The sequence below is a fragment of the Ambystoma mexicanum genome, chromosome 1q (genome assembly GCF_040938575.1).
Source record: "Ambystoma mexicanum isolate Mex_15411 chromosome 1q, UKY_AmexF1_1, whole genome shotgun sequence".
NCBI lineage: Eukaryota > Metazoa > Chordata > Amphibia > Caudata > Ambystomatidae > Ambystoma > Ambystoma mexicanum.
Genome location: NC_090922.1, coordinates 1506943878 through 1506959115, shown reverse-complemented (window position 1 = coordinate 1506959115; position 15238 = coordinate 1506943878). Strand labels below are relative to the sequence as shown.

The following is a 15238-nucleotide window of genomic DNA, read 5'->3' as shown; positions in this document are numbered from 1 at the left end:
TCTGTTAATAATTTGGGACTAGCAAAGCCAATGGTGACTTTACATGCCCTGGGAGACAGTAGTCAGTGCCAGGGTATGGAGTCTATGGTGGGGCGTCACTATGACACCCCTGTGTTACTGCACGGAGGGTGCTGTGTAACACACATAGGAAAAACACATGAGACCCTATGGAGTAAAGGGCCCCATAGCCCATAAAACACATTACCAGTCAAAGGAATACCATTAATCATGTCCAAGAGTGGGAGGAAAAGAGTCTCACTCTTGGCAGGAGGAAAAAAACAAACTCCAGAAATCCAGCAAAGCTGCTGGGGGACTCACTAGGTTAGGAAATTCAGCCTAAAGAGAGAGAATTCCCCCTACCACCCTCCAGCAGGCTTACGGGCTCACTCTACTAGCGGTGTGGCTGCCTCCACGGCTCTTCAGAGGGGCTTTCCTATTCGCAATATTTGCGAAGCAGCCACATGGGCCTCTGTCCATAATTTTGTGAGACCGTATTCCTTGGACTCCATCCATGGGCAGGATTTAGCCTTTGGTAAGGCAGTCCTCTATTCAGCCATTTGATTGGGCATTCTAAAATTCTAAAATTGTAAATTCTTTTCCCACCTCAATATGTTGGTACTGCTTTGGGAGTCTGTCATAGATGTGGAATATGTCGGAGGACACAATCCCCTCGAAGAACAAGTTACTTACCATATCTGGTAACGTTCTTTCGATGGGATCAGGGACGTTGCTAGGGGGGGGTTTAGGGGGCTATAGCCCCTGATCTTTTGGTTGTAGCCCCGGATAGAATCTCAGGAGCTACAGCCAAAAGACTAGCTAGCCCCCAGTCCCAACAGTTCCGACATCAGCTTAGCCCCGGGTCTTTTCCAGTCCTGGCAACTCCCCTGGATGGGATGTTCCTCCGATGTACTCCACATCGTCCTCCCAGCCTGCCCCTCTACTGAATTTCCTGTGCGATTGCAGCTTACTTCTCTGCAAGGCTTTCTGCAGTCATACTGGCAGGAGATTGGTGCCACACGTTCTGGGAAAAAACTGTAACTGAGGCTACGGGCGCCGTCCGTCCTATATATAACATCCGGTGACGTCGACCCTCGACGCACAACGGTTCAATGCCATGGACGCAGGACGCCCTCTGCCAAAATGTTTCCCAAGCAGCACAGCTGTGGACATTACCTGTCATAGATGTGGGAGGAACATCCCATCGAAAGAACGTTACCAGTTCTTTTTTCTAATAACCTTTTCCTTTGACCAACTCCTAAGAATGTTCTAAATGCAATAATAAGATATTAATGTCCCCAGCACCCTAGCTATTGAAGTCACCTGAGGGTGTAGGTTGTGACGGTGGGCCATCCCAAAAGGGAAATTTACTGATTTAGAAACTCAGAGTGTGTAGTTTTGGAGTGTATTTGTGTGTTGCTTTTATATTGCTCCCTTCTGAAAAAGGCTTATCCTAACTGACTGATAAATTAATAATTGTTTATTCAAGAAACCTTGTGTTTAATTAAATGCTTGTCACTGTGAATCTCTATGCAACTCCCCTACAGCTTTGACCCAGCTTGAGATCAGCCTGGCTGCTCAACACGCTACCAACCTGTGTAGTACAAGCTTATACCAAAGGTTGGGTTCCTATTGCCAGGAGGTCAGGGTTGTTGTAGTTCACCCAAAGGGTACTGCATTCAATCTTGCCTAACAGACTATTTTAAAGCTGGCCGCCAGGGCCAAATCCTGCACTGAGCAGGCCTCCTCCTCCTCCTATGAACGTTCGTGGTCGGCTTGAGGGTCATATTGTGCCATGATGTCACAGGAGGATGCAGAGGGCGTGTGGGTATTCTCTTGATGTCTGTTCTTTTCCCTTTGGGTATTTTATTTATTCCATTTTAGTTTTTTGACTGCCTTCTCTATATTCGTTTTACCCTTTCGTTTTTTTTTTTTTTGGCAATTCCTCAGAGTCCTGTTTGTGCTGTGCATTCAAAAAAAATCTCTGTTCTATGTGTTTTCACCCCTTTTTTAAATTCTCTGAAAGTGGGGGAGAGAACGCTGTTGGAGCTCCTCCGACGCTCAGCGAATGCTTCTTCGCCTTCTAGAAAGAGGAGATGCGTCACTGAGTGCCTGGAAGAGAAAACATAACCCGCTCTCAGATGTGAAAGCTCCCCCTGCTGGGAGTGAGGTTGCGGCCTGCTTGGTTGTTACCGGCAGCCGCGGGAGTACACTGAGCTTTGTGATGCCGCTTAAAAGCAGACCGCTGGGAAGCTGCTGTGAGTAAGCCCGAAGGTAAGCGAAAGACCCGCTGAGCCCGCTGGGGGCTATGGGCTCTGAGGTAAGGTCAGCGGGGCCTACTGATGAAGAGCGAGCCAGTGCGTGAGAACCTGCTGGGGTTACAAACGTGCTACACGCATGGTAAGGCTAGTTTGGTTTCTTTTTTTTATAATTGGCCTTATCCGCCAAAATGCACACACAGAGCAGGCAATAAATGAAACGCTAGTAAGAATTGGTGGAATCAAAATTAACTTATCTTGCTGTGAGGAGCAAAGAAAGAAGAGGAAGGTAGAGGAAGAGCTGCAGACTTATAAGGAAACCATGCTCATATGGATTGGTTGGTTTTGGGTTACATGTTTTTGTGGTCAGATTTCAGACTACTAAGATCTTCTGGGAAACAGAGTTCAGAAAACTCCACGTTACATCTCTTTTGGTTGATTTGACCTTTTGATCAAGGATTTCAGCATCTAAGCAAGTTTTATTTTTATTGGAACTGTTCAGTTGCTAAAATCTTGCTCCTGTGTTATCAATGTTTAATGTTAAAAGAAAGAGAAGCATAATGCTCGCCTCCATTCCTGACTTAGAATCAGAATATTACTTACACAAACAGGGTGCTGTTGTTTTGGTACCTACAATTTACACATTTTTCAAGACTTAAAGATTAATGAGTGCCCCCAAAACCAGAGGAGAGGTTTTGGTGAGGGAAGATGAAAAATATCTCATTCACTAAAAATAGATCAGGATCACAAAATCAGTCAGCAAATATGCTGGAGCTCCCATTGAAAGGCTTTAAAAAAACCTTTCAATGCAGTATATGTATATATGTGTATATATATGTGTATATATATATATATATTTCTGATGCTTGTTAATCTGCTTAGAATCGCATGCTGTGCACAGGTCCGACATCCAGTGGTCACTGCGGAGTATTAAGACTAATTTGATGTACAAGACAGTCTTGGACCTCCGAATATTGGCCCACCTCTTTGGTCCCTGCCCCCAAACCTTCTCCAATAGTTAAGAGCTTAGGAATTATAATCATGTCCTCAAGATCCATAGCAGCCCAAATCTCAACAGTCTTGTCAGTCAGGTTTCGTTAATCACAAAGTGCTCATGAAGGTTCACCCCTTTCTTCCGGCCGAACCTAGATCACAAATTGTGACCGTCTCCATCATGGGTTCAATTGATTACTGCAATGGTTCTGCTATTTCATGAAGTATAGGTCTCATTTCACCCTTCCCCAGAAGGCTGTAGAAAAGCCTCCCTATTTATAAGGAAGGAGGCTTGCTTGAGGGATGCCTCGGATAGTGGGAGGGTTGCGGGGTCTTTTAATGAGATAGTAAGGTTCACTTTAAGGCGATGCTTCTTGCAGTGGGATTAGGGGCTTTCTCCATCTGAACTGTAGAGATTTGTCTTTGAAGGAGCACTTGTTTTGTGACTAGAGAGTTGTGGTCTTTGATCAAGCACATTAAAGAAAGTTAGAGAATGTTGTCATCTATCAATTACATCTCTCTGTGTTGTTGCTCTTGCTCTGTCTGACCTTTGTCTCGTTCTCTTCTGACAGGTTGTTATGGAGTCCCCCCTGAGCAGGCAACAGCAGACTGGCTCTGTACCAGGTGTGCAGAGAATGCGCTGACCGAGGTAAGGCTGAGCACTTTGCATTCTTACATGATAGGTTATCATGCTATCTTGGCATTTTTTGCATTTGATCTTACGGGGGTGGGGTGGTTGGTGGGAACCAAGCTTATGCAATCATTCTTGCCTCTGTCCCACTGGGAGTAATCATGCCCAAATGAACCCTGCACTGGAGCTCAATAACGTTACAGGTATTTTGGCCTCTTGGAGAATTCTCATTGAGCAGCTGCTGTGCATCCATAGGAACCGCAAGCTCTGTAACCTTTAGGCTCCTTTGCCGGATAGTGAGAATATGTATTTGGGTGTTTTTTTGACATTCAAGCAAAATAGTGGAGTGAGGAGGTGATTCTTGGGATTTTCTCTTATCCTAATTCAATATTCGGCAGCATGGGGTCTGGCATGGATTGACATGCTCATGAATATTCACTGTCTGGCTGGTAATCCTCGTTAAAAGAAAAAACAGTTTCACTTTCACTTGCAAACTGTATTTCTCCTCTAAACCAATCACTGTACTCTGGGTCATACTGACCCCAGCCAATGACAGTCCTCTCTCTGAGCCACTCCTCTGGCAACCATCTTCAGATTTTTACCGCACGTTTCAGTATTGGGAGTCCTTGAGATTTGCTCTGTGAGCTACTTTGAAATTATTTCGTTTTTCGGTGGAAAAAGTTTCTTTTCCAAAAGACCATGTGTGCTCTTCTCTCCATCTGCCGACAGCGAGGATCCGCTTGTCTGTGAATTTCATCACCCCTCAGGGTGTGGATCGTCAATGTTTTGTTGAAGTTTCCAGAAGGCCATCAGCCCTATGCCGCACCTCCGGCCATGATGATGGAGAAGAAGGAAGGAAGGTGTTTGTGGAGGACAAGCAGCTACAATGCCTCTAAGGAGAATGCAAGATCTGCCACAGCTTCTCCAAGATGAAAACAAAGGATCGACACAGTAGACTGGCATTGTGGCTGAACACCAAGACCACCAGACCGTGCTTTGAGCAGGGGGAGGTGGGGGCCCAAGACAAGGCCAAGCACTGCAAGTCCAGTTCCACCGGGATCACTGCGCAAGCGGGTCCCGCATTGGGCAGGGTGCGTCAGCCAATGATCTAGCTCTTCCTCCAAGAGAAAGTCGTCCAACCCGGGTAAGCGACTGGAGAGGCCTGAGAAGCCAGGGTCAGAGAAGACAGCCGTGCAGCTGTGAAAGGCCCAGTCAGATCAAGAGAGTTCAACGTTGACGATAGAACTGGTGGTGGCTGTTCTCATAAAGGCACAAGGCGCTGACCCCGTAAAGGTAGCCCTCAGCTCAACCGAGAGATGTATCTCTGGACATTCTGTCGCCCCTTCACACTTTGGTGTCCGAGATCCAGAAGAGGACGCCACAATCCCCACTTCCTTCAACTCCCCGGGCCCCCGATCAGCCTCTGGCAAAGAAGAGGAAGCGTCATCCGATGCCCCCGTTTCAGCCTCCACATCCGCGTGGGGCACCCTTTGCCCCAGTTGCGCCGGACATGGGACGGATCGGCCATAGCGACAACTGACGAAGATGACAATATCGCCACGGCAGGCGAGTCTTCGCAGCGGAGGGCGTCCCCACCGGATGGGGTGGGGTCCTTCCATTCCATGGTCGACAAAGCCTTTTCCAGCTTACGCCCAAGGATATCAAGAAGGAGGGTTTCCGTTACCAGAAGTGCAAGGCCAAAGGGCATCATGGCAGTACCCCTTCTGGACGACGTGTGGGAGGAGGGCCTGGCCCTCTTGAAGAACCCTTGCACAGCACCGCCCAAACGGGATAGGCTGGAGAAGAAGCACCGGATGCTGGAGTCCGCACCGAGGTGCCAAAGGTCACAAACATTTGCCGGACTCAGTGGTTTTGGCGACCGCGAGGAAATGTTCGGCGAACCCTTCCTCGTTGTCCTCAGTCCTGCTGGACAGCGAGGGGAAGAAGTTGGATGCCATGGGAAGGAAGGTTATTTGCACCGCAGCATCCATCATCAAGGCGGCCAACGCACTGGCGATCCTGGCCAGGTACGACAGGGAGCTGTAGTACAAGCTGGGACCGATTCTGGAGATCACACTTTTCCAGGAGGAGAGGTGGCTTCGGACCTTGCCATCACGGTGGTGCTGGACATCGCCGACACACGGTTTCGGCAGATGGGGAATGGTGTCTGCCTTCGACGTCAAGGCTGGCTGAAGGCCACACATTTCTGCCAGGACGTCCAGGCGATTGTACTAGACATGACGTTCGACTGAGATAACCTTTTTGGGATGGTCGTCGACTAGTCCCTTCAGGCCATCAAGGCGGATACGTAGTTACCCCGTACCCAAGGCACGCTCCGGCAACACTGCTTTTCCTGTTGTTCCTCCAGAGGGAAGTCAATCAGATCTGCGAAAGGTTTCTCTTAGTACCGCCAGCCTTCCAGGTCCAAGAGCCAGGAGGCCTACAGAGACCATTCCCAGGCCTATGGTGGAGGTGGTCAGTGCCGACGTTGCCCTCAAGGCAGGACGCCAGCAATGAAGCAGGCCAGAACCGGCCAGGATGTCGGGCACCCATCCGTGCATCTCGGTGGGAGGCCGGCTCACAGGATTTGTCAGCGAGTGAGAGAAGATCACCACTGACAGATGGGTGCTAGACACTCTCGCCCATGGACACTCTGGAATTTCAGCACAGGTGTTCGCGGATCCCTCAACTCGCGGAGTAGGTACGGGCCATGCTGCGAAAAGGGGCGATAGGGCTGGTTCCTCTGAAGCTCCGGAGTCTATTCCAGATACTTTTTAATCAAAAAGAAATCCGTTGGCTGAAGGCCCATTTCTGCACCAGCCTTGTCCTCTTGGCAATAGGTAACCCAACCTTTGGTATAAGTCTGTACTACAAAAGTTGGTAGAGGGACTGAGCAGCCAGGCTTATCTCAAGAGGGGTCAATGTGAGCTGTAGGGTTGCAGCTTAGAGTTTCACAGTGACACGTATCCAAATAACACTTACACTCAAGGTTTCTTGATTAAATAATGATTTATTAATTTAAAGTCAGTTTGAATAAGCCTTCTTTAGAAGGGAGCAAATATGTAACACTTAAAAATACTTCAAAATACACACTCTGAGTTTCAGTAAATCAGATACCCGTTTGGGATGGCACACAGACACGTCCTACACCCTGAGGTGACTTCAATAACTAGGACACTGTGGACATTGATATATCACTGGTACATGTAGAGCAATACTGAGTATTGTGTCAAAGGAAAAGGTTAGGGAAGGAAACAATGGTTAGCAGGTTTCTCAAACAGGTCAGCATTTTTGAATCCCCCACTGCAATGTAGATTAACCCATTCCCAGCTATAGAAGTAAGGTATGTATGACTTTTTGGAGGGACAGATCAAAAGACAGTCAGAGGTTAGAAGAGTCTTCAGGGAGCCAAGACAGCCAATGTTAATTGAGCAGTCTACTGGAGCCGAGGCACTTCTTGAAGGTAAGTAAAAATTCTCCAGCATGGTGTCTGGCATGGATTCACATGCTCATGTATATTCCCCGTCGTCAGGCTGCGAATCCTCGGTAAAGAAAAAATAATTTTCAGTTTTGTTTCTGAAATGTCTTTCTGCTAATAACCAATCACTGGTCTCTGGGTCATACTGCCCACAAACAACCAGCCACTGAATTACTTTGTATGAAAGGCAGTTTAGAATCTTTCCCACCTCCCAAGAATCCAACCCATTATCCTATCCACCAATCAGACAAACCAAACATACTATTGTTCCTTAAACCAATCAGATTACATTTCTTTCTCTCCATCTTGACTTGGGCAACCACAATGTTAATTCTATGTACATACTCTTCCTGATTACTACTCCAGCCAGCCCTGACAGTACCCCCTCTTCAAAGCCCTGTCCCAGGGCCTGGCTTAGCAGGGAACTTTCTATGAAACTGTCTAATTAATAGAGGGGCATGTACATCAGTCTGATCCTCCCAAGATCTCTCTTCATGCCCATATCCCCTCCAATCAATAAGAAACTGCAAAGTACCTCTAACAAAACTGGAATCTAACATTTTCTTAACTTCAAACTCTTCTTCATTCTCCTCTGTAAAAACTGTTGGTGGTGGTTTTCCCAATCAAGTTCCTAACACACCAGTTTTAACTAAACTGACATGAAATGTAGGATGACTTTTGATACTGGGGGGTAATTTCAGCCTGATTGCCACTAGATTTATTATCTTTCAATTTCAAATGGACCAATACATTTCAGACTAAATTTAGTTCTTCCCTTTAAACGTAGATTTTTTGTGGACAACCAAACTTTTTGACCCACCTGATAATGTGGTGCATTTTGACGTTTTCTATCAGCAAAGGCCTTAAACCTTAATTTACTTTTCTCCAAAGTTTTCTTTACTTTTTCTAAACCATCCCTAATACTAGTAAAACGATGCTCAACCTCTGGATTGGAATACTCAGATGGTAACACTTCTTTCAAAAATCGTGGATGAAAACCGTAATTACTGAAAAAAGGAGAATAATTAGAATCTTTGACAGAATTGTTATAACTAAACTCTGCCAACCAAAGAAGATCCAACCAGCTCCCTTTCTCCTGCCAAAAAGTTCTGATATATTTTTCTAACTCCTGATTTACTCGTTCTGTTTGGCCATTGGTTTGTGGATGATAACCTTAAGAAAGCTTTATCTCAATCCCCAACTCCTTACAGAAAGCTCGCCAAAACTTGGAAATGAATTGAGACCCTCGATCTGATATAATTTGTGTTGGTAATCCATGGAGTCGCACCACTTCTTGCAAAAAACTCTTTGCCAGATTCCTTGCAGTGGCCCCTCCTTTCATGGGAATGAAATGCCCAGCTTTTGTCAGTAAATCCACAACTACTAATACTGTAGTGTAACCTTGATCTTTAGGAAGATCTACAATATAATCCATAGAGATCGTAAACCATGGACTAGGGAGTACTGGTAACGGGTTAAATAATCCAGATGTTTTCCCTCCTCCTGATTTCACTCGAGCACAGACTTCACAAGTTTTCACATAGTCTTCAATATCTTTTTTCATCTCTTTCCACCAATTCAATTGTCTTACGAATTCCAGGATGACCCACCAACTCTGATTCATGACATTCTTGCATAATTTCCTTTTGCAGTTCTTTACTTGGAAGGTAAATTTTAGAATGGACACATGGAAATCCATCAATTAAATGTCTTCCAGAATCCTCCGCAAGCCAAGATTGAATCGCCTTTTCCGGTAATTCCCTTCAAATTTTTTCAAGAAGCAGATTCTCTTCTTTCGTAGTACTTAGAATAAATCTATCTTCTGCAATCACTGGCTCAGGTAATAACTGATTTTCTAACTCTTTGGAAGAACTTTGTTGAGATAAAGCGTCCGCTTTACCGTTTAACCGCCCTGGCTTGAATGTTATCACAAAATCATATTCTGAAAAGAAAAGTGACCATCTAAGTTGTCTTGGTGATAATGTTCGAGCAGATTTCAAAAACAGAAGATTCATATGATCAGTTAAAACTGTTATTGTGAATCTTGCTCCTAACAGATAATGCCTCCATTCTTGAAATGCCTTCTTTATTGCAAGGAATTCTCTATCAGTAATCATGTAGTTCATCTCCGCAGGAAGCAACTTCTTGGATAGATAAGGACACAGGATGCAGTTGCCCAGTTTCTGGATGCCTTTGAGAAAGTACTGCTCCAATTGCAGTATTGGAAGCATCTGCTTCAACAAAAAATGGTTGGAAAGGATCGGGATGTAATATGATTGGTCCTGATGTAAAACAGTTCTTCAATTTTTTTAAAGGCCTGATCCGCTTCATCCTTCCACTCAAATTTCATTGCTTTCATCAATAATTTGGTATTGGGAGAAACAGTTTGAGAGAAATCTTTTATGAATCTCCTGTAAAAATTCACGAAACCCAGAAATCTTTGAATATCTTTTACACAAGTTGGAATGGGCCACTGTTCTACTGCTTTAATTTTCTTCATGTCCATTTCCAAACCTTTGGGTGAAATAATAAAACACAAAAATTCCACTTCTTGGGTATAGAATTGGCTCTTTTCTAGCTTAGCAAATAATTTATTTTCCCTTAGTCGCTGTAGAACTTTCTTAACATGTTCTTCATGTTGCAGTAGATTAAATGAGACTGTCATCAATGTATGCTACTACAAAAATGTCAATAAAATCTCTCAAAACTTCATTTATAAAAAATTGAAAAGCCGCCGGGGTGTTGCACAGTCCAAATGGCATTACTTGATATTCGAAATGACCAAATTTTGTTCTAAATGCTGTTTTCCATTCATCACCTTGACGTACCCACACCAAATGATATGCACCACGAAGATCTAATTTGGTAAACACTGAAGCTCCTTGAATCTGGTCCAACATCACTGAGATTAAGGGCAGAGGATATCTATTTTTAACTGTAATTTTATTCAATGCCCTATAATCTATACATGTCCGTAAAGTACCTTCCTTTTTTGGAACACAAAATAGTGGAGAAGCTGCTGGCGACTGAGAGTGCCTGATGAACCCCTTAGCCAGATTTTCTTGAATGTAATCTTTCAAATGTTGATTCTCTTTCTCAGTCAGGGCATAGATGCGACTGCAAGGAATGTGGGCATCTGGTTCTAAATCAATTTTACAATTGTATTCTCGATGAGGAGGTAATTCGTTAGCTTCCTTTTCACTAAACACATCATTACAATCTTGATAACACTTTGGTAATTATCCAATTACAGCCCCAATAGAATGTACTATGGTACCCAATGTTACCAAACCTTCCACAACTTCTGAACAACTACCAGAAATATCTTCCTGAACTTTTTCCTTAAAACAATTAGTAATACAAAAAGAAGAATCCAATTTTACTACTCTTGTTCCCCAATCAATCTGAGGGTTATGATAAGTCAACCAATGCATCCCTAATATTATCTTCAACTGTGGAGTGTCTATTAATTCAAACACTATTTCCTCCCAGTGTCCTCCAATTTCCATCCCCAATGGAATTGTTTCATGTGCAATTAAACCTGATGTAAGTTGAGACCCATCCACCGCTCTCACTTGCTCTGGTATATTTTTTACTATGTAAGGCACATTCATATCTTTTACCACATTCCAATCCATGAAGTTACCTGTGGCTCCAGAATCTATTGCTAATGGACCACTTCCCTTGAATTCCTCTTTAATATACAAGGATACAATCATTGTAATATGTGGCGCTGCAGCTTGAATAGTATTAGCCACTTGTTGATTTCTGGAACTGTTAGTAGATGAAGAGTTTTTTGGACACCAAGGGCAATTTCCAACAAAATATCCTGATCTACCACAATATAAACATAAATCATTCTGCCTACGCCCATCATTCTCATCCTTAGTTAAAGGACCTCTCATTTTATTTACTCTCTTTGCATTCCCTGTTCTCAATCTTCCCTTATCGACTCTAGGGAAAACTCTGGGTTGCTCAACACCTCTTTTACGCTCAGCCTTGCGTTCTCCTAATCTATAATCCATTTGTATGACTAGATCAATTAAATCTTCACAGGAAGTGGGTCTATTCACAATTGTGGATAAGGCATCTTTTAACTCTTCTCTCAAGCCTCTATAAAACAAAGATGATTGTTTCACCTCTGGCCAATTGCTCTCTAATACTAAGGATCTAAACTGTGTGATGTAAGACACTTAATCTTTATTTCGAGGGGATTGGGTCCTCCGACGTATTCCAAATCTATGACATGTAATCACCACAGCTGTGCTGCTTTGGAAACTTTTTTCTGCATCCTGCGTCGATGCGCCGTCGTCGAGGACCTCCTCCGACGTCATCCGATGTGATAAGTAGGACGCACGACGCGCGTAGCCTCAGTTCTGTTTTTTCCGCGAACGTGTTGCTTCGTGATTCTCGGTTAACGCCTCAACTCTTTGGAGTTCTGTTCTTCTCGGTTCTTCGAACCTGTTCGTTTTTGTGAAAATCCTTCGTGGGAAGATGTCTTCTACTTCGTCTTCGACCCCGCGTCCGGGCTTCAAGAAGTGCGGGGAGTGTGGGTCCAAGATGTCGGTGACGGACTCGCACGACGCCTGCCTCTGGTGCCTCGGGGAGGCCCACGACACAGATGACTGTATCGACTGCCAGTCCCTCACGTCCAAAGCCTTACGAGAACGTAAGTTGTCGGTAGGTCGGGTGTCCAAGCCCCGGAAGTCGAGGTCTGCGGGGTTTTCGACGGATGATTCGAGGGGTGACTCTCCGCGTCATCGTCGGAAGTCTCGTGGGTCTCCTTCTAGGGGTCGGTCTCGCCACTCCTCAGCCTCTTCGAGGCATTCTCGGAAGCGCCGACACCGGTCGTCTTCCAGGTCCTCTTCGGAGGACTCTGCACGGCACGTCGCTTACCCCACCAGCCGTGCGACGCCGGAGGAATGGGCTTCCTTCAGGAAGAAAATGCTGGCGAATCTTGAGTCGCAGGGTACTAAGCCGTCCGCGCCCCCGAGTGGGGTCGGTCATGAGAGGTCGAGAGACACCGCTCGCAAGAGTGGTCGGCACGAGTCACAGGAGAGGTCCCGTTCGGACAAGGAGACTCGTGCTCGACGTACCCGCTCCAGGTCCCGGTCCTCGACGCGTTCGAGACCGTGTGCACCTGTGAGGTCTTCGAGGAAGACATTGACGTCTGAGGCGTCGAGGGCGTCGACAGGCTTTCTCGAGGCCCCGGCTCAGAGGAAGTCGTCGAACCCGTCGACACTCAGGTCGTCGAAGGACACGCTCGGGGCTCCGGCTTCGAGAGCTGTGTCGACGCCGCCGATGCTGGCGGCGTTGCATCTGACGTCGACGCCGATCCCTGTTCTCCCGGCGCCGATTCGCTCGACGCCTTTCGTGTCGGAGGTACCCCGTGGCACGGGGGAACCCCCTAGGAAGGCTCTGGTTAAGAGCAAGCACTCTCGGATGCCTTCTTTTCGCCACCTGGAATATATTTCAGAGGCGGATGAGGATTCTGATGGCCTGGTTCCTAGTCAGGTTCCAGATGATACTGTCTCGGGCCATAGTCAGTTTGACGATTTGAGGCAGTCACTGCATGATGCCAGTGGACTGGACACCTCTCCGGAGGTGGAGTTTTGAAGGCCTGAGCCTGGCTCTCATGCTGATTCCTCGTACCGGCGCCTTATGGCTAGGGTTTCTGAGTACTTGGGATGGTCTGCTCCCCCAGGGGAGTTTGTGCAGGATGATCTAATAGACATCCTTGATGTTGGTCCCCCAACTGACCCGGTACTGCCGTTCCATATGGCTTTACAGAGAAGGGTGGCGGCGGCTTGGACTGCTCCAGAGAGTCTCCCGGTGGTGGGCAGATCCTTGTCGCGAAAATACCGTCCAGCCAGTAGCGACCCCTGCTACTTGACCAGGCACCCCACTCCGGAGAGTTTGGTGGTGCAGGCGGCCACGGCCCCGGCAAAGCAGGAGTCGTACCCTACCATCCCTCCTGATAGGGTCGACAAACGTTTTGATGGCTGGGCGAAGAAAGTGTTTTCTTCTGGTGGTATGGCGCTTCAGGCGGCCAACGCCATTTGTGCCTTGTCTCGTTTCACACACACTCTGTGGAACTTTGTTGCGTTAGCGGCTGAACATGTTCTTGAAGGGGACGAATGGGATGGTTTCCTTGCTATGGTCCAGGATGGTAAGGATGCCATGTGTGAGTCCTTTCAGTCGGGTTTGGACTTAGCTGAATGCGTCAGTAGGTCCATGGCGGCGAGCACCGTGATACGCAGGTTTGCGTGGTTGCGGAAGTCGGGGTTTGCTCCTGATGTGCAGTCCCGGCTCCTCAACATGCCCTTTGACGGTGAACACCTTTTTGGCAGCAAGGCTGACGAGAGCCTTGAGAGGTTGCAGACCTCAAAAGCTGCAGCAAAGTCGTTGGGCGCTGCAGTTCGCCAACCTCCGCCTTTTCGTCCTAGGGGACAGCAGTGGAGGGGTGGTTCCTTTCGCTATTACTCGTCCTTCAGTAAAGCGAGAGGAGCTGGCAGTCAAAGAGGCCAACGTGGGGGTACCAGAGGTGGACGACAGGGTACCCGTGGTGCCAAAGCCGCTCGGGCAGTTCCCTCTTTGCCCTCAGGTAACGCCGCAGCCGCTCCCACTCAGTCATGAGGCCATGTCCCATGGATCGCCGGTTGGGGGAATGCTGGCGCAGCATCTTGTAGAGTGGCAAGCCATTACTTCAGATGTGTGGGTTCTGGAGATCATAACCCACGGCTACTGTCTTCCCTTTCGGCACAGGCCTCGCGAGAATCCAACGGGGAACCTCTCTTTGCAGAGTCCGGATCCGCTCCTGGCGCAGGAAATTCAAGCCCTGCTGGAGAAAGGCGCCATAGAACTTGTGCCTGTAGCGGAGAGGAACAAGGGATGGTATTCCCCTTATTTTTTGATTTCGAAGAAAGACGGGGATTGAGACCCATCATGGACTTGCGCGGTTTGAACAAACTCCTCAGGAAGGACAAGTTCAAGATGGTTACTCTCTCTCAAATCCTCCAGGCCCTTCAGCTTCAGGACTGGTTGGTGTCACTCGACCTCAAGGATGCTTACTTCCATGTGCCGATCCATCCCAAGCACAAAAAGTACCTGAGGTTCGCGGTTGGCGACTCGCACTTTCAGTTTCGGGTCCTGCCGTTCGGATTGACCTCCGCCCCGAGGGTTTTCACCAAGCTCATGGTGGTGGTGGCAGCGCATCTCAGGCAAGGGGGGATTCACGTCTACCCCTACCTGGACGATTGGTTGATCAGGGGGAGCTCTCCCGAGCAAGTCCTGGATCATCTGTCCGTCACCTGCCACTCCCTTCACAGGCTGGGCTTCTCCCTCAATTTAAAGAAGTCCCATTTGACGCCAACACAGCGGCTCCAGTACATCGGAGCAGTGCTCGACACTTCCCTGGGGCGGTGTTTTCCTTCCCAGGTGAGGGCTCTTCACATTCAGCAGATGGTGCACAGGTTTCAGCATGCCCAGACGCTCCCAGCGTTCAAGTTCTTGAGGTTGCTCGGCCTCATGGCATCCTGCATTCTTCTGGTGCCAGAGGCTCGCCTGCGGATGAGATCTTTGCAGTGGGCACTCAAGATGCAATGGTCGCAGTCCTCTGGCAGGATGTCGGACCCGGTTCAAGTGCCGCCCTCGGTCGCCCGGGACCTTCTGTGGTGGGCCGTCGAAGGCAACTTGATGAAGGGGGCTCCGTTTTGGCTTCCCTGGCCGGAGGTGACGATCGTGACGGATGCATCCCTCACGGGATGGGGAGCTCATGCCAACGGGCTGACAGTCAGCGGTCGTTGGTCTCCGTCAGAGTCCAGACTCCATATCAATCTGTTGGAGCGGAGGGCCGTCAGGCTAGCCCTGAAGGCTTTTCTG

General features: G+C 47.4%; 1 protein-coding gene across 1 annotated transcript in view; it reads left to right on the top strand.

Moving 5' to 3' along the window:
• Window positions 1-15238, top strand: part of KDM4A (lysine demethylase 4A) — a 1237605-nt gene that overhangs the window by 773074 nt on the left and 449293 nt on the right. Inside the window, exon 16 of the mRNA XM_069642410.1 lies at window positions 3821-3897. Coding sequence (XP_069498511.1) covers window positions 3821-3897 — 77 coding nt within the window. The remainder of the gene's footprint in view (window positions 1-3820; window positions 3898-15238) is intronic.